The sequence below is a fragment of the Sciurus carolinensis genome, chromosome 3, assembly GCF_902686445.1.
Source record: "Sciurus carolinensis chromosome 3, mSciCar1.2, whole genome shotgun sequence".
Classification (NCBI taxonomy): domain Eukaryota; kingdom Metazoa; phylum Chordata; class Mammalia; order Rodentia; family Sciuridae; genus Sciurus; species Sciurus carolinensis.
Window position 1 is genome coordinate 48,250,847 of NC_062215.1, and position 19,684 is coordinate 48,270,530.

At 37.6% G+C, this 19,684-nt stretch overlaps 1 protein-coding gene across 2 annotated transcripts in view; it reads right to left on the minus strand.

The window, feature by feature from the left end:
• Positions 1-524: 524 nt before the first annotated feature.
• Dnah9 (dynein axonemal heavy chain 9) overlaps positions 525-19,684 on the minus strand; it is a 338,036-nt gene continuing 318,876 nt past the window's right edge. For both annotated transcript variants that reach the window (XM_047545691.1, XM_047545694.1), the window contains 2 exons: positions 9,484-9,873; positions 525-1,000 (listed from right to left, as the gene is read on the minus strand). In XM_047545691.1, coding sequence (XP_047401647.1) covers positions 773-1,000; positions 9,484-9,873 — 618 coding nt within the window. In that variant the 3' untranslated portion in view covers positions 525-772. The remainder of the gene's footprint in view (positions 1,001-9,483; positions 9,874-19,684) is intronic.

Consider the following 19,684-nt stretch of genomic DNA (forward strand, 5'->3'; position numbering starts at 1 on the left):
CTTCCAAGTTTTCTAAGGATTCTCCACACTGCTTTCCAGAGTGGCTGCACCAACTTGCAGCCCCACCAGCAATGTATGAGTGTACCTTTTTCCCCACATCCTCACCAACACCTATTGTTGCTTGTGTTCTTGATAATAGCCATTCTAATTGGGGTGAGGTGAAATCTTAGGATAGTTTTGATTTATATTTCTCTTATTACTAGAGATGTTGAACATTTTTTCATATATATGTTGATTGCTTATAGATCTGTGAAGTTTGACTCTTTACAGAAAAATTTGGGTGATCCCTAATCCAGTATAGTGTCTCTATAATATGCATGCAAATCACCCAGACAGCTGTTGAAGATGAGGTGCTGATTCACAGGTGATGCCAATTCCGCTTGGGGTACCTACCTGGGAGCCAGTTGAGTATAGTACTGTGTAAGAGGGTCAGGGCTCAAGCGTGTGTGTGGCTTGTTTCTCTGGGCCTCTTCATAATCACTCATAACTCAAACCCAAAAGTGTGGACTAGACACAGTTGAAGATTAAATCACTTTATTAGGAAAAGTTCAGGGCTACAAATTCTTCTACCAGAATTCCTGGGCCCAAATTCCAGCTCAACCTCACTTTAGGCACCCCTCTCTTAACTTTAATCTCTTATGTCCCCCTAGGGGAATCCCACAAGTTGAGTGCTCATGATTTCTTATCTAACTGTCTGTGTTCACCCCTTACCCCCTGTCTGTCAGGGAGTCTCCGGTCTAGCCTCTTATTTTCTCAGTGGCTCTGCAGAAAGCTAAATCTGGAGAAGCAAGGCTACTCCAGCTAGAACCCACTTGGAAGGATTTTCCTTAGTCTTCAAGTTGAAAGTCCACACATAAGTTGGTCCCCGCTGACAAGTCTTGTACACGGGACAAGAATAGACATTGCGGCAATCCTGCTTGTCTGCAGGAACGGCCTTGATGAACATCACAGGCATGGAGGGTGTCAGGTCCTTCAGCTTTGCCTCTGTAATGATCCCAGCCTGAGGACAAGAGCATGAGAAGAGCGATCTTAGATTAGACCTAGAGCCCAGCCATCTATTCTTGCTTCTGTTAGAAGGGATGAGAGTGGGATGTCCTTAGCTGCCTTTCTGCCTGCCCTCTTCTGGGTTCCCTTAATGACCCACAGTGGAAGGCATCTGATACTGGGGAAATGCATTTATCTTTTCAGTCTAAATCACTTCTTGATATAGAGTTCCAGAAGTTTTGATTTATATTGGAACTTGACTTTCCCCTAGTTTTTTCATTCTTTTTTTTGGTAGTGCTGGGGATTGAACCCAGGGTCTTATGCATGTGAGGCAAGCACTCTACCAACTGAGCTATATCCCCAGCCCTTTTCATTTATTTTTATAAGACTATTCAATACAACTGTTTGACAGATGTCTTACTAGGTGTTGGGAATTTAAAGAGAATGAAGACACAATTCTCAACTGTGCAGATGCTTTAGATCTTAAGGCTTTGGTTGTGTCCTGTTTCTGTGTCTCTTCATTTTCTTGCAATTTCATCCACTTCTAGATTATTTCAACTTTTTGAGCAGAAAGAGATATAGTCTAACTTTAATCATACAATAAGGATGTATCCATATTTAGCTTTCCTGATGGAGCCTCCCTATGGTTTCCTTCCTTCCTCGTAGCATTCTACCACTGAGCTGTATCCATCACCTAATTCTATGGTTTTCTGAGATGTCTCAGTAGAGTTATCTAGTTGATTTGGGAGTTTTTCCTCTAGAGCTGAGAAATGTTCTCAGGAGCATGAGAATCCCCTGGTCAAATAAATTTGGTAAAGGTGTTTATCACACCGTTGCTATGTACTTAAAACTTGATAGTGTACACTTGGCATACTGAAGATAAGAAGTTCTAGCAGTAAAGAAAACAGTTTAGCTGTACTTAATCTGGTACTTTTCAGACAGGACCACAGGAACCCTTCTGTCCACTTCTTTTTTGGGGGGGTGGGGGCAGTCTGTTCATCTCATAGGTGCTACTGTGTTATGGAACATACTTTGGGAAATGATGATCCAGGGTGATTCACAAATTTCTTAATTCTGTCCATGTTATGTTATGTCCTGTGAGCCCCTTATGTTATGGACAGAGTTTGGTTTGTTTCCATGAAGTTTATTTAAAGGGAAAGATGTGCCTTTTCAGTTCCTTTGGAGGCTGATGAAAGGCATGATGAGTAATGATTAAAGTGAACAGTGGAGGCCCCTTTGTCCTCCAAAATCGAGTGTTTATGATAAGGATTAAGAGCAGGGATAGAATTTTTTTTTCAAACTCTAAAGCCAGTCCCTTTCAATTTTTGTTGTTATTGTCGATATTGGGTATTGAATCCAACGGTGCTCTACCACTGAGCTATATCTACATCCATTTTTATTTTTTTATTTTGAGACAGGGTCTTGCTAAGCTGCCCAGGTTGGCCCCAAATGTGTGATCTTACTGCCCTGGACTCCCAAGTAGCTGAATTTAAGGTATGTCTCACCACATTGGGCTAAAATTAATTCTTTATAAGTATTCAATTTAGTAGTTTTTAATCTGCTCACAAATTTGTGTAATCATTACTACTATTATCACCCCCAAAAGAAACTCTGTAACTATTAGTATTTATCGTTAGCACTGGTCCAATTGGCTATTCAATCCTGTTTGTTTTTCATACATTCTGAGGACTCTCTCATTAGGTGTTTTAGTAGTTGTTTTATCTTCTCTAGGGCTTGACCTTTTGTCATAAAATGTCCTACTTTTGTTTCTAATTTCTCTCTCCTACCCTTTTCTCCAGTAACATAACAATGTTTGTCTCATAAAGTCTATTGTGTCGAGTAATAGTTTAACACCTTAGCTCTCTTTGGGTTACTGTTTTCATGGCACATTTTCTTCCATCTGTTTACTTTCAACCCATTTGTGTCTTAAATCTTAAGTGTGTCTCTTATATTCAGCATACAGTTGGAGCATGGGTGGGTTTATTGTTTTATTTTTAAAATTCATTCTGGCTTTTCATTATAAGGATTAGACATTTATTTACTGTCATTACTGATCAAATAGGACTTAAATCTGCTACTTTGGTGTTTGCTTTTGTTCTTCGGATCTTCCATTAGTCTTATTTTTCATGTTCATAGATATCTAGCTAGTATCACCCTGCTACCAAAACCAAAGACACATCAAGGAAAAAACTTTCAGACCAATATTCCTGATGAACATAAATGCAAAAATTCTTAACAAAATGCTGGCAAATCACATACAAAAACCCACTCTAGAAAGCAGTATGGTGATTCCTTAGAAAACTTGGAATAGAACCACCATTTGACCCACATATCCCACTCTGTGGCCTATACCCAAAGGACATAAAATCAGCATACTGTAGTGACGCAGCCACATCAATGCTGACAGCAACTCAATTCACAATAGCTAAACTGTGGAACCAACCTAGATGCGCTTCAATAGATGAATGGATAAAGAAACTGTGGTATATATACACAATAGAATATTACTCAGCCTTAAAGAAGAATAAAATTATGGCATTTGCAGGTAAATGAATAGAGTTGGAGAATATCATGCTAAGTGAAATAAGCCAATCCCAAAAAACCAAAGACCAAATGTTTTCTCTGATAGATGGATGCTGATCCATAAGGGGGGTGGTGGGAAAGGGAAGAATGGAGGAACTTTGGATAGGGCAGAGCCGGTAGAGGCAGGGAAGGGGGTATGGGGAGTAGGAAAGGTGGTGGAATGAGACGGACATCATTACTCTTATGTATGTGTATGATTGCATGAATGGTGTGACTCTACATTGTGTACAACCAGAGAAATGAAAATTTATGCTCCATTTGTGTACTACAACGAGTCAAAATGCATTCTGCTGTCATGTATAACTAATTAGAACAAATAAAAAAAAGATAGTGCACCATGATCAAGTGGGGTTCATCTCAGGAATGCAAGATTGTTTCATCATATAGAAATCAATAAACATAATTCATCACATCAGTAGACTTAAGGAATCACATGATTATCTCAATAGATGCAGAAAAAGCATTTAATAAAATACAGTATCCATTCATGTTCAAAACACTAGAAAAACTATTAGGAACATACCTCAACATCATAAAAGCTATATATGCTAAACCCAAGACCAATATCATTCTAAATGGAGAAAAATTGAAAGCACTCCCTCTAAAAACTGGAACAAGACAAAGATACCCTCTTTTGCCACTTCTATTCAACACAGTTCTGGAAACTTTAGCCAGAGCAATTAGAAGAAATTAAAGGGATACAAATAGGAAAAGAAGAACTCAAAATATTCCTATTTGTTGACAACATAATTCTATATTTAGAAGACTGAAAAAACTCCACCAGAAAACTCCTAGGACTCATAAATGAATTCAGCAAAGTAGTAGGATATAAATTAATACTCAAATCATTTGTGTTCCTAGATATATTATGTTCCTATATATGAGTCAACTGAAAGGGAACTCAGGAAAATGATCCCATTCACAATAGCCTCAAAAAATATTTGGGAATGAATCTAACAAAAGAGGTGAAAGACCTTTACAATGAAAATTAGAGAACACTAAAGAAAGAAATTGAAATAGACCTAAGATGGAAAGATCTCCCATGTTTTTGGATAGGCACAATTAATATTGTCAAAATGGCCATATTACCAAAAGTGCTATACAGATTTAATGCAATTTCTATTAAAATTCCAATGATGTTCTTCATAAAAATAGAAAAATCAGTCATAAAACTCATTTGGAAAAATAGGTGAAAGCAATCCTTAGGAAGAAAAGTGAAGCAGGAGGCATCACAATACCAGACCTTAAATTATACTACAGAGCTATAGTAACAAAAATGGTATGGTATTGGCACCAAAACAGACATGAAGACCAATGGTACAGAATAGAAGACACAGACAAACCAACATAAATACAGTTATCTCATACTAGACAAAGGTGCCATAAACATACATTGGAAAAAAGATAACCTCTTCAACAAATGGTGCTGGGAAAACTGGAAACCCATATGCAGCAAAATGAAATTAAACTTTTATCTCACCCTGTACAAAACTCAACTCAAAGTGAACCAGGGACCTAGCATTAGGTCAAAGACCTTGCACCTACTAGAAGAAAATGTAGGCCCACATCTCCATCATGTTGGTTTAGGAACCAAATTCCTCAACAAGAAACCTAAAATACAAGAAGTAAAATCAAGAATCAATAAATGGGATTTTTATCAAACTAAAAACTTTATCACAGCAAAGGAAACAATCAAGAACATGAAAAGAGAACCTACAGAATGGGAGAAAATCTTTGCCACCTGCACCTCAGATACAGCATTAATCTCCAGGTTATATAAAGAACTCAAAAAACTTAACACCAAAAAATCCCAAATAACCCAATGAATAAATGGGCAATGGAACTAGACAGACATTTCGCAGAAGAAGAAATGTGAATGGTCAACAAATATACAAAAAAAAATCAACATCTCTAGCAATTAAAGAAATGCAAATTAAAACTACACTGAGATTTCACCTCACTCCAGTCAGAATGGCAATTATCAAGAATACAGGTAACAATAAATGTTGGCAAAGATGTGGGGAAAAGGTACATTCGTACATTGCTGTTGGGACTGTAAATTGGTGCAACCACCCTGGAAAGCAGTATGGAGATTCCAATAAAACTTGGTATGGAACCACCATTTGACCCAGTTATCCTCCTCCTTGGCATATACTCAAAGGACTTAAAATCAGCATACCATAGTGACGCGGCCACATCAATGTTTATAGCAGCTCAGTTCACAATAACTAAGCTGTGGAACCAACCTAGGTGCCCTTCAACAGAGGAATGGATAAAGAAATTATGATTATGTGTGTATATATATATATATATGTATATACACACACACACACACACACACACACACACACAATGGAATGGAATATTACTCAACCATAAAGAAGAATGAAATTATGGCATTTGCCGGTAAACGGATGGAACTGGAGGCTATCTTGCTAAGTGAAATAAACCAATCCCCAAAAGTCAAAGACTGGATGTTTGCTCTGATATGTGTATGCTGACTCACAATAGGCAGGGGTTGGGCAGTGGGGCAGGGGAGCAGGGATGGAGGAGTGGAAGTTTGCCGGATTGGACAGGGGATGGGAATGGGAAAGACAGTAGAATAAATCGGACATAACTTTCCTGTGTTCATATATGAATACACAGCCAGGTAACACCACATCATGTACAACCACAAGAATTGGAAGTTCTGTTCCATGTGTGTATGATATGCCAAAATGCATTCTACTGTCATGTATAACTAAAAAGAATAAAAAATAAAATTCATTCTGCCTTTTCATTATAATATTAGTCCATTTATGTTTAATGCAGTTTGATCAAATATGGCTTAAGCCTGCTACTTTATTATTTGCTTTTGTGCCTCAATTCCTCCATTAGTCTTCTTTCATGTTCATAGACATTTTCTAATACACTATTTTAATTCTCTTATATTTTAAAAATTATTTTACAATGGTTGCCTTGGGGATCAAAATAAACATTTAATGTATAATAGTCTATCTCATATTAATTCCAACTTAATAGTATATACAACCTTGCTTTATTCCCTCCCTCTGTGTTTTCATCATTCAAATTATATCTTTATGTATTTTATGTCTATCAACATAGATTTACAATTTTTACGTTATACAGTTGTCCTTTGAATCAGAGAGGAGAAAAATAAAGGTTATAAATAAAAAGGGCATTCATACTGTCTTTTATGTTTACCTTTTATGTTTTGTCTTTTATGATTCTCTTTTTTTATAAATACCTTTATACTTTTTTCTTCATGTAGACTTGAGTTACTGTCTAGTGTTTTGTTTCAACCTGAAGGATTCCCTTTATTATTTCTTTATTTTCCTTTTTTAAATTGGTTCTTTTTAGTTTACAGAACATTAGGATTTGTTTTGACATAATTATAAAAGCATGAATATGATTTGTTCTAATTCAGTCCCAGCACTTTCCCTTTCCCTTCCTTCCTCTCTCCCCCTGTTCCCTTCCCTCTACTCTATTTCCCCTTTAGTATTTCTTGTAAAGATGGTCCACTACTGACAAATTCATATTTCTCTCTCTCAATCCTGGAAATGTCTTAATTCTTCACTTTTGTTTTGCTGTGTATAGAATTCTTGACTGACCATCTTTTCTTTCAGGTCTTTGACTATGTAATCCCCCTGCCTTTTGGGACTCATGGTTTCTGATGAGAAACCATGATTCTCATTGATCATATTCTCATTGATGAGAAAGAGAGATGAAAATTGTAAGCGATGAGCTGATTTTTTCTTCTGCTGTCAGGATTCTCTTTTTTGACCCAGCACAGTGGCACATGCCTCTAATCCCAGCTACTTGGGAGCCTGAGGCTCGCTTGGGGAACTTTTTGAGATCCTGTCTCAAAATAAAAAGGGCTGGGGATATTGCTCAGTGGCAGAGCATTTGCCTAGCTTGTTTCATCCCCAGTACCACACACACACACACACAAAGGAAAAGAAAAGAAATGGCTACAAAGTTTGTTTTCTCACTGGGATTCAGCCATTTTTCTTGAATAACTCTGAATTGCTGAAAGCCTCTGATTAGTTTCCAGAATTTTGAAAAAGTTCATTTTTTTGTTGTTAGTACTGATTTGTGGAAGGGAAGATTTTTGGAGGTCCTGACTTCCTGACTCTTCCATTTGTGTGTGTGTGTGTGTGTGTGTGTGTGTGTGTGCGCGCCATATGGGATCAAACCCAGGACCTGACACTTGCTAGACAAGTGCTCTGCACTGAGTTATATTCCCACCTAACTTCCATTTTTGCTGACATCTTTCTGGGATAGAATACTTGAAAGCAAGAGTTCATGGGGGAGAGGTATTGATTTTTGGAAAATGATAATTTACTATAAGGTATGAAAATGAGAGGTTAATGATTAGAATTGACATACTTTGTACTCTTACATAGTGTCACTGCCCTTCCTTCCAGGCTTCTTTCCTAGTTTCCTTTTTGTACTTCTCTCTTTTCGGTGTTCTTGGGGATCCTAGCTGGATGCCTTAGACTACCCTGCACCCACTCTGTGTGTGATTCCCACTGACAGACTCTTGTACAAATGTTCAGATGGAGAGAGGGAAATCAACTTCCCTTTCAAGGTTCAGGTTGTTTGAACATTGTCCCATTTTACTGTCCTTTCTGACGGCTCTCATATTGTTTTCCTAGGAATTGTCTAACACATTGCCTTGAGCTTGGTGGCTTAAACAAAGAAACTTGTTTTCTCAGAGTTTGGGAGGCTGGAAGTCTTAAGGAGTAGACAGGGATGGTCCTTCTGGAGGCTGAGGGAGAAACTTCTCCTGGAGCCTGGTGTTTGCTGGCACTCCTTAACATTCTTTGGCACACACATCACACCCACCTCTGCTGCCATATTCAAAGGGCATTCTCTTTAATGTCTCCACTTCCTGAAGGGTCCAGTCATTGGATTTAGGGTCTGTGGTTATCCAGTATGGTCTCATCTTACATCTGCAAAGATTCTATTTCTAAATAAATAAAGTCTCAGTTTTCTTTGGGATGACATGAATTTTGGGGGGGACACCATTGAACCACATCTTTATATGCATATTCACAGAGCTTCCTGTGATATTCCAGATCTTCTAACAGTTTTCCTGATTAGCTTAGTATTGTCTTCTGGGAAGAGTTTAGTGCCATCCACCAAGTGGGATAAGCACTAGGTGCTCTTTCTAGATCATGTGTATGCCAAGTGTAAACTTGCCTTAGAGTTATCCTTCTTTGCTCATCTTGTTACTCCAGCCATCTATGCTTGTTTGCCAGTTTCTTAATTGTGACTAAACATCTCCAATCTATGGTAACTTGGCTAATTTTTGTTAGCTTTCAGTAAGGATTTTTTTAAAAATTTCACTTTAAATGACATCTATGGGCTCTTTTCTGCTAATGTAGAACAACATAAAAGGCAGAAGGAACTCCTGCCTATCTAGAGCTCATAAATGAGGAAAGTGGGACCAGGGAGGTTAAATAATATCCCGAGGTCACACAGCAGCAGGGATATCTGACCCAGCACTTTTCAGCACTGTCTATGTGCCAGGCATCATTCAAGTGTCTTACACAGTATGTTGTTTGATTTTCACGGTGTCTCTACTCTCCCATTTAGAAGTTGAGTACACTGAGATCTTGAGAGGTAAAACTATACTCAAGGTCACAGAGGTAATAAATGGTGGTGATGACTTTCAGATTGAACCAGTCTGACTCACAGTCCTCCCCTTGAACCACTCTGTTCTACTCCATCTGTAAAACCTGTGTTCTTTACAACCCCCCACCTTGACTGGGTAAAAATGGCCTCCAAGAAAGAAAGGTTATCTAGGTAAGAAGATTCAGGGGCATCTATTTTAGTAGTCATACTTGATGGGAGGCAACATGCATTTAATCGGTCCACTAGAGAGTACCCCTTTGGTCATCCCGGCTTTACCTGTATGTCCCAGCGGGCACCTTCCATGAAGAGACCGTGGATGTAGGCCCCTTCCCGAGGAGGACTCCGGAACTCCTCTCTGTTCTTCTTTGTTACATCGCATTGCAGGGCCATCTGGTCCAGTGGCCATTCATTCTTACGAGCCATGGACTGCATGATGGCAGTCAGGAAGGACTGGGGATTGAAGAAGCCTGTCAGCCACACAGTGGAGGGCATTGCAAAGTCACCTGTCCAAGTCTCCAACTCCTTGATTCTGTTGAGGAGATCCAGAAACCAGGCTGCCAGGCCTGCTGTGGAAGGGTAGGCTCGCCTGGCCCAGGGCTCTGGCACCACATCTAGGTACAGGGCATTCTGTAAGTTTTCCATGTCGCTGGTCATAGTCAGCTCTCCCTGAGGAAAAAGAGTGAGAAGGGAGAGTAAGGGGACAGGAAGTCCCTGGAAATGATCTGCCTCAGAAACTGCTGCTTACACACCCAGGCGATAGAAGATGACACCAGTGGTGGACACCACAATGACTGTCCCTGAACAGTATTTCTTTGTAAGGTCTGTGTCACAGAGGTTGATCCTTGAAAACCTTCCCTGCTCCAGGGACATCAGTCTCAACTGTCTAGTGATAGTGTTTTGAAAAGCACAACCTATTCCCACTGTGGAGCATAAGCCATCTGTGGGTGACACGTGCTCCAACATGACTCCAAAACTTGACTCTCCTGCAGTCTTTGCAGCAGCCCTCCAGGCTTGTGCATGCAGCTCAGAAACACAGAAGCCAAAGTCTGCAAAGACCTGCATCCCACAAATCAAGGATTGCCTTAATAAATCAGGGCAATGAATACAAAGTCAAATTTAAGAGGAACCTCTTTGAACTGCTAGATGGACTTTGTAAAGAAAGGTTTACATCAAAAACCATCTTTAAATTAAATTTTGTAATTTTGATTCTGTCAAAGACCTGTGGGAATTTCTTGAAGGTCCCATGTCTTTTTTACTTTCCTTTTAATTTTGTTTTTAATTTTCTAAATTGATGCATTATAATTATACATAATAGTGGAATTCATTATGCTATATTCATACATAACACAGTTTTCTCAGCCTTCTCCCCCAATACCTTCCCTTTCCCCCTCTCCTCCCTCCCTCAGATCAACTTGCTCTACTCTACTGATCTTCCATCATCACTGCTATTATTTTAATTAGTGCATTATCACCATATATATAAGAGGGCTTAATTGTGGTATATTTGTACATGGACATAGCATAATTGGCTAGATTTTTCTTCCCAGTACTTCCCCATGCCCTCCACTCCTCCCTCCTCCTTCATCCTGAAGGCCCCTTGGTGTCCAGGTTCCTGTGTGTTGTGAGGGTACCCTACAGGGTCTGGCTCACTCTCTAAGTGCAGAGTGTCAACCTGTGAGCAAACTGTCTCTCTTGGGGCCTGGACTTGCCCTTGCACTTGCCTGGGACTTGCACTGTGGCATTCTGGGACCTTAACTTTTGGAACTATAAAAAAATGTTAACTGGGGCTGGGACTGTGGCTCAGTAGTAAAGCGTTTGCCTGTGAGCACTGCGTTCCATCCTCAGCACCACATAAAAAAATAAACATATAAAATAAAAGGTATTGTGTCCATCTATAACTCATCTACCTCATGATAAACATATGTTAGTGACCTGAATGATAGCCAGAGACTCCTGATTAATAGGAAGTAGACTAAACTAATAGCTGCTTTATGAACTTCACATCGATAGTTATTACACAGACCTTTTTTTCTTATTTTGTGTCACTGGGAATGGAATCCAGGGACTTGTGTGTGCTAGGCAAGTGCTGTACCATTGAGTTACATCCGCCAGACCTATATTTTATTTTGAGACAGGGTCTTTCTAAGTTGCTCAGGCTGGCCTCAAACTTGTGATCATCCTGACTCAGCTTCCTGAGTTGCTGGGATAACAGGTGTGTGCCACCACACCTGATTAACACATACTCTTTCTGTATTGTAGAGTCTAGTGGCTGAACTATTTTAAAGTATAAATACCTTAACATTTTAAAGAAAAGTCAGACATCCTTAATCAGATCAGTACCAGACAGGTCATTCTAAATGAGTGAGTACAGCCTGAATTACAGATACTTTCCCCCGCAAATAAAATAACTCTATTAACAATGATAGAAAATAGATTTCACCTCTTGTGCCCACTCAGATTTATTGGGATGACTGACCAGAGTAGTGAAGGAGTCTGAGGCCACATCAAGGCTCAACAAAGATACCACATCTGCCACCAAAGTTATCACTTTTAACTACATTCAAATTAGGTGAACAAGTTTTCTTCTGGTAGATTTCCTTAAGAGTCTACTAAAATGAATACTATTAGGTTAAAATAGAAAAATAGTGTTCTCACTATGTGGAATCTCTGCATTCAGGTGCATTGCCTTATGAAAAGAGGATGTAATTTTTTACTTGTGTACTTGAGCCCATATGAAACTTCTTAGAAATATGGTCTTTCTCTTGTCTGGAGTTATGTGATAATTTATTATAATTTATACACTAATTTAAATTTTCCTTCTAATAGTCAATTATTTAACAAACTAACATTATGTGTAAAGATTAAATTTAGTGCAAAGGAAAAAAACTGATCAAAGATGATCATATCTTTTCTTGCATGAGACCCTTATCTATGGAATTTTTCCTTGCACTACTGAGGACTTTATTACAATGGTGAATAAAAGTAATGATGGTGGACATCCTAGCTTTATTCCAGACTTAGAGGGACAGCATCTGGACATTCACCATTAAACACAATGATTTCTTAGGTGTCCTTCCAGTTGAGGAAATGCCCTCTTTTATCTGTTTTTCTGATGTTTAATAATCTAGATTTGGTGTTAAATTTTGTCAAATGCATTTTCTGCATATATAAAGATGATCACATTTTTTAAATTTAGTTCATTAATATGGTAAACTTCTTGGATTGATTTTTTTAATGTTAAAACCAACCTTGCTTTCCTGGGATAATCCCATTTGATCACACTGTATAATCCCTTTCTTATATTGTGTGATTTGAATTATTAATATTTGACTAAGGAATTTTGCATTTTTGTCTATGAGGAATGTTGATCTATCATTTTCTTTTCTCATAATGTTTTTGTTTTTGAAATTAACAATTCTGTTCTCATAAAATTTGTTGGAATGTGTTCTCTCGGCTTTTTCTCTTCCTTTTTCTTTTTTCCTCTTCTTCTTTTTCTTCCTTTCTTCCCTACTCCCCCTTTCTGTTTTTTGGCATTTCTAGGGATTGAACCCAGGTCTTCATATAGGGTTAGGCATGTACTCTACCACTGAGTTACACCCCAGGCCTATAACTCCTTTATTTAATGATCTCTCCCTCCACCAATACCGCATAGTCCTAATTACTGTGGCTATATAGGTCTTAAACTTTGTTATATTGATTTTCTCCCAATTTATAGATCTTTTTCAAAATTATTTTAGCAATTCCAGTTTCTTTGCTTTCCTATATAAACTAGCGAGTAATCTCTTTATCTGCAAAAGACTCTGGGATTTTTTTTTTTTTATTGTAAACAAATGGGATACATGTTGTTTCTCTGTTTGTACATGGCGTAAAGGCATACCATTTGTGTAATCATACATTTACATAGGGTAATGTTGTTTGATTCATTCTGTTATTTTTTCCCTTCCCCCCACCCCTCCCACCCCTCTTTTCCCTCTATACAGTCCTTCCTTCCTCCATTCTTGCCACCCTCCCTAACCCTAACCCTAACCCTAACTCTAACCCTAACACTAACCCCTCCCACCCCCCATTATGTGTCATCATCCACTTATGACTCTGGGATTTTGACAGGAATTGCATTAAACCTCTATATCAATTTTGGCAAATTGGACACCATTACTATGTTGAATCTTCCAATTCATGAATACAAACGGAGTATATCCTTCCACTTACTTAAATATTTGGTTTATTTTATTAAAGTTTTGTAGTTTTTAGCATAAAAATCTTATGCATATTTTGTTGGGTTTAAATGTATGTATTTCATTTTTTGAGCCCTTGTAAATTATACTGTATTTTAAATTTTGGTGTTATATTTTCATTGCTTATATATAGAAATAAAATTGCCCTTGTGTGTTTATCTTGTATCCTCTGACCTTCCTGAGCTCAGTTAGTCATTCTAGAAATATTTTTGGAAAGTACTTGCAATTTTCTATGTAGATAGATAATAGTGTCCTCTGAAAACTGGGATAGTTTTATTTCTTCCTTTTTAGTTGGATGCATTTTGTTTCCTTGCCTTGCCTTGAACTGGCTAGAATTTCCAGCCTAAATTGAATAAGACAAGTAAGAGTAGACATCTTACCTTTTTCCTGATCAGGGTTTTAAAAACATTGTTTTTTAACATTAGGTATGATAGCTTTAGTATTTTTGTAAATGCTGTTAATTAAATTGCATTAGTCCCTTCTATTACTCTTTTGAGAGTTTTTATTATGAATTAATGTTTTTTCTCAAATGCTTTTTCTGTGTCAACTAATATTATACATGATTTTTCTTCTTTGGACTGCTAATATGACCAATTTTTGAATATTGAAAGTTTTGTATCCCTGGAATTAAAGCCATTTGTTTGTGGTGAAAATGCTTCTTATATTTTGTTAAATTCCATTTGTTAATAATTCGTTAAAGACTTTTTTCATTTATATTTGTGAGAGATATTGATCTGTAGTTTAAACTTTTTTGTACTCTTTTTCTGATTTTGGTATCAGGATAACCAATACTAGCTTCACAAAAAGAAAAAGCGTTCTTTCCTTTTCTATTTTCTGGAAAGAGATTGGATAGAATTTGTCTTTAAATGTTTGATAGAATTCCTCAGTGAAACTTTCTGGGTTCAGATACTTCTTTAATAGTCCAACTAGTTATAGGGCTGGTTATAGAGCTACTCAGATGATCTATTTCATTGTGGATATATTATTGTTGTCTCTATTTTTTGAGGAATTAATCTACTTTATATAGGTTGTCAAATTTACCTGTGTAGAATTGTTTGAAGATGTCTTTTGGAAATTTGCAGAATCTGAAGCAATACTCCCCATTTCTGATAATGGAACTCTTGTGTCTTTTTTTGTTTTTTTTAATCTTTGTCTCCTGGGAATTTTTTAAATCTCATTGATTTTCAGAGTCAGCACTTTGTTTCATTGATTTTATTTCCAATCATTTTACAGTTTTCAATTTCATTAATTTCTAATTTTATGCTTATTGTTTCCTTCCTCCTGCCTTCTTTATTTTGCCCTTCTAGGTTCTTAAGGTGGGAAGTAGAGGGTATGCCACAAGTTTTGTTATTTTACTTTCATTTTCACTCAATTTAATGTATTTTAATTTTTCTTTAGATTTCTTCTTTGACACATGACTGATTTAGAAGTATATTTTTCATTTCTAAGTGCTTGGAGATTTTCCCATTATCTTTCTGTAATTGATTTCTACTTTGATTCAGTTGTGGTTGAAGAACAAAATGTATGACTTCAATTCTTTTAAATTTTGCTGAAGTTTGTTGTGTTATGATCCAAGAGTTAGTATATTTTGGCATTTGTTTCAGGGGAACTTAAAAAGAATGTATACTCTGCTGTTTTGTGGGTGAACTGAATCCTGTTGATTGGTGGTGTACTTGACCCCTTTATTCTTACTGATTTTTTTTTTTTGTAGTTGTTCTCTCAGTTATTGAGAGGAGGGTAGTGAGGTCCCCAACTGTAATCGAGGATTCATCTACTTCTTTTATCAGTTCCATTAATTTTCATTTCACATATTTTTGTAGCTATGTTGTTTGGTACATGCATATTTCAGATTGCTATGTCTTTCTGGTAGATTATCATCATTATGTAACATCTTTCTCTGTCTCTGGTGCTTCTCCTTGCTCTTAAGTCTACTTTAATAGTAATAAAGCCACTTCTACTTTGTTTGATGGATATTTGCATAATATATTTTTAAAAATGCTTTTACTTTCATCCTGCCTATGTTATATTTGAAGTGAGTTTCCTGAAGACAACATATGTTGGGTTATGTATATTCTGACAAGTTGTCTTCTAATTGGTGTACAAGGTCATTTACACTTAATGTAATTACTTATAGGTTAAGGGCTTAAGTCTGCCATTTCATTTTTGTTTCATTTTAAATTTCTCTTTCCTGGCTTTTCATTTCTATTTTTTCCTGACCTCCTATGGGTCACTGGAAAAACATAATGTTTCATTTTGATTCATCTAGAGTATTTTTGAGTTATCTCTTTTTATAGCTTTCATTGTTGTTGCTCTGGGCATTTACATTATGCATACATAACGTCACTGTCTTCTGCTCTCATCATTTCAAAGTTCTAGTGGTATATAGAAACTTTACCTCATTTTGCATCCCTCTACTCTCCTTCATTTATAATAGTTATCTAAAATATTCCTCAACATATTTACAACTATATGAGACAGTGTTATAAATTTTGTATCAACTGCCAAACATAATTTAGAAAACTTACTTTTGCTTACTGTATATTTTCTTCTTTTTTGATTTGCATCTTTATTTTAGATATTGTATTTTTCATATCTATAAATTCCATTTGGTTTTTTTGTATCTTCCTTTTTTATTTAAAAAAATTTTTTAGTTGTAAATGGACACGATACCTTTATTTTGTTCACTTATTCATATGTGGTGCTGAGGATCACACCCAGTGCCTCATGCATGCTAGGCAAGTGCTCTACCACTAAGCCACAACCCCAGCCCTGTATCTTCCTTTTTTTCTTTTTTACCTCACCATACTCCTGTTTTCTGTCTTCTTGAACATATAGAACAAACATCTAATGGTTGCTTCAGCATTGTTGCCTGCTAATTCCATTGTCTTTGTCATTTCTGCCTCCATTTTGATTTACTTTGTCTTGGAAAAGAGTCTATAGTCCTGCTTTCTTTCTTTCTTTCTCTCTCTCTTTCTCTTCCTTTCTTCCTTTCTTCCTCCTCCTCCTCCTCCCTCCTCCCCATCTTCTTGTGATAGGGATTGAACCCAGGCCATGCTAAGGCAAGCACTGTACTCTTAGGACAATACTTCCTGGTACTTTATTTATTTATTTAGTTCTTTCTACTCTAGCTAGTAGGACCACAAAGTACTCCCAGATCTGTTCTCTCTAGTCTTTCTGATGGTTCTTCCCCAAACTCAGATAGTTTCCTGTCATATGCAGAAAGTAAGTATCCAAAGAGACTAATTATCCAAAGGGAATTCCTTTTAAGGATCTCTGGAGCTTCTTCTCTGTCAGGTCCTCACCTTAGGTACTCTACTCTGCAAATTTTAGTCACCTTGAACTCTGAGAACTCTTATCTCTGTCCTCTCAATTCAGAGGATGAATTGAATCCTCTCAATTCATCAAGATGAAATCCTTTGGGCTCTCTCTTTTAACTGATACCTGGAAACTGCCTCCCCAGAGTAAGTTTGTGTAGTAAAGGAGTGACATTTCTTGTTTCCTTTCTTTCAAATATCACAGCCTTAAGCTGCCTGCTGCCCAGTATCTTAAAATCAGTGTTTTTCAAAGTTTGAGAGGGAGTCTGAAAAGGTAAGTGAGAGTGATAGCTAGGTGAAGCTTCTGGTATCATGTGCTGGTGCCCTGTGAGGCCTGGGCAGCAAAAGGGTTGTGAGTAGGTGTCTGGTGGAATGACTGGGGCTGGCTGTAGGACGTTCCAACAGTCTGCTAATTCAGCAACGTCTCCAGGGCTGATGGGAGAAAGATCTCTGCTGTGCACTGAATTACATTCTCACCAAACTCTATGTGGAAGCACTACCTTCCCCCACATGTGCTTGTATTGGACAGAAGGCCTTTAAGGAGGTAATTTAGGTTAAATGAGGTCCTAAGTGTGGCGCTCTGGTCTGATAGACCTGTGGCCTTCAACAAAGAGGAAGACTCTCTCCCTCTCTACCATCTGATGATACAGAGAAAACGAGGCTATCTTCAAACCCAGAAGAGATCCTTTGCCAGCAACTGAATTGGCTGATATTGGATCTTTTACTTCCAGGCTCCGGAATGATGAAAATAATCTCTGTTGTTTAAAACCCCCTGTCTATGGGATTTTGTACAGGAGTCCATGCTAAGACAACCTGGGAGAAGAGAACCAGGAGAGAATTCAGTGGGAGAAGTAACTGTGGTGAACTTTAAAAATGACCTTTGATGGGTGGGGGTGTAGCTCAGTGGCAGGGTGCTTGCCTGGCTTATGCAAAACCCTGGGGTTCCATCCCTAACACCACACACACACACATAGACCTTTAAGAACTACAAGCCATTTTAGGAAAGAGGACTAGAGTTCCCCTTCCCTAAGCAGGATGAGGGACTATTATTTATGGGAAAACTACCCAATATAAGGAAAATCTTTACCCACTGTTCTTACATTATTTTTACATTGCAAGTACCCAAATAAAAATGCTTCAGACCTACAGTGTCTGATATGAGAGCCACTAGCCACATCTGGCTATTTAAATGCAAATGAATTAAAATTGTAAGCTAAGTCACATTAGCTACATTTCATGTGCTCTAGCCACATGTGACCTTATTAGCACAGACTATCTGTTCAGAGGACAATACTTTACAGGACAATACTTCCTCAGGCAGAAAGGCTGTTTACTGTTGGTCATGTGAACTGTACTACGTATGTTTTTGCCAGGGCTATGTTTAAAATATGAGGTATTACAGTTTTAATAAAAATGTTTATGTGCATATAATATTATTTTCTTGACAATCTGGTGAAAAGATATGTATAAAAGTCATGATTTATTATAAAAAACAAAGTGCAAAGGAGTTAAAAAAGTTAATGAAATACGAGCCATATTTACTTTTTCCTTTAAAAGTTTTCAATGACCAGTTTATGTCCATGGTTATAAAGTACTTTTACAAATGTACAGCAATATAAATAATGCCCTCAAATTTGCTTTTCTACAAAATCATTTTCGATGTTATTAGATGAAGTACATCCATGGAAGTATGTCGTATGTGTGAGTGTCATCTGTCATGTGAGTTGAGGGGGAATAAAGGGTCTCACTCTGGAATTGTTCCATAACATGATCCAACAGGACACACAGTGCATCAGGTCCTTGACTGCTAGCAGTACTGAAAAAAGTACTGGTATAAAGAAAATAGCCCAGTCTTTGACAACTCTGCCAAAGTGGGACAAATACAGAAGTCAAATGGGACCCTGGACACTGCCAGCTGTCATCTTTTGTGCTTATACAGAGAAGTCTTTTGTTTTTGATTATCTCCTGGGGCTAAATCAACACTTAGTCTGTGTTACCATGCCTCAGTGAAGTCATGTAAACTCCACACACTTTTTGCAAGGAGAAATAATATGCTTAGAAAAGATTAAAATGCATGCAATGCAGAGGATTTTGGGGGGGGGGGACCGAGGATTGAACTCAGGGGCACTCAACCACAAAGCCACATCCTTAGCCCTATTTTGTACTTTATTTAGAGACAGGGTCTCACTGAGTTCTTAGTACCTGGCCATTGCTGAGGCTGACTTCGAACACACGATCCTCCTGCCTCTGCCTCCCAAACCTCTGGGATTACGGGCATGCACCACTGTGCCTGGCAATGCAGAGAATTTTTAGGGCAGTGAAAATACTCTGTATGAAACTATGATGGATATATGTCATTATGTAGTTTTACAAGTCCATAGAAAGTACACCAAGAGTGAATCCTAATGTGAACTATGGATACTGATAACAATGTGGCAATGTGGGTTCCTCAACTGCAACAAATGTATCCACTGTATTGGGGGCTGCTGATAGTGGGGAAGGGGCAGGAGGCACATAAGAAATCTCTGTATCTTCTGTTCTGTTTTGCTGGGGACTTAAAATTGCTCTTAAAAATAAGATCTAATAAAACAATTTTAATGCAACACTTAATTCTTAACACCCTTCAGAAATCTAAACACATTTTGATTGCAAAGGGATATAACGTGTGACTTGGCTTTCTTAGAAATTTCTCATATCTGCCTATAATAAGATTATAATTTATTCTGACAGTGATTTTGCACTTAGTAATTGAATGTGCAAGTGGTGGAAACTTAAATAATGTACTGTCTCTTTGGTTTCTCCAGTTTAATGAGGAAGTAGGAATGATTTAGGAAAAGAAGAAATCATCCACCTTATAGTTCGGTTTCTGAACTCAGGAATTTTCATGACTGAACAAAAGTAGAACTACTAGGAGATGAGAAGAAGCAA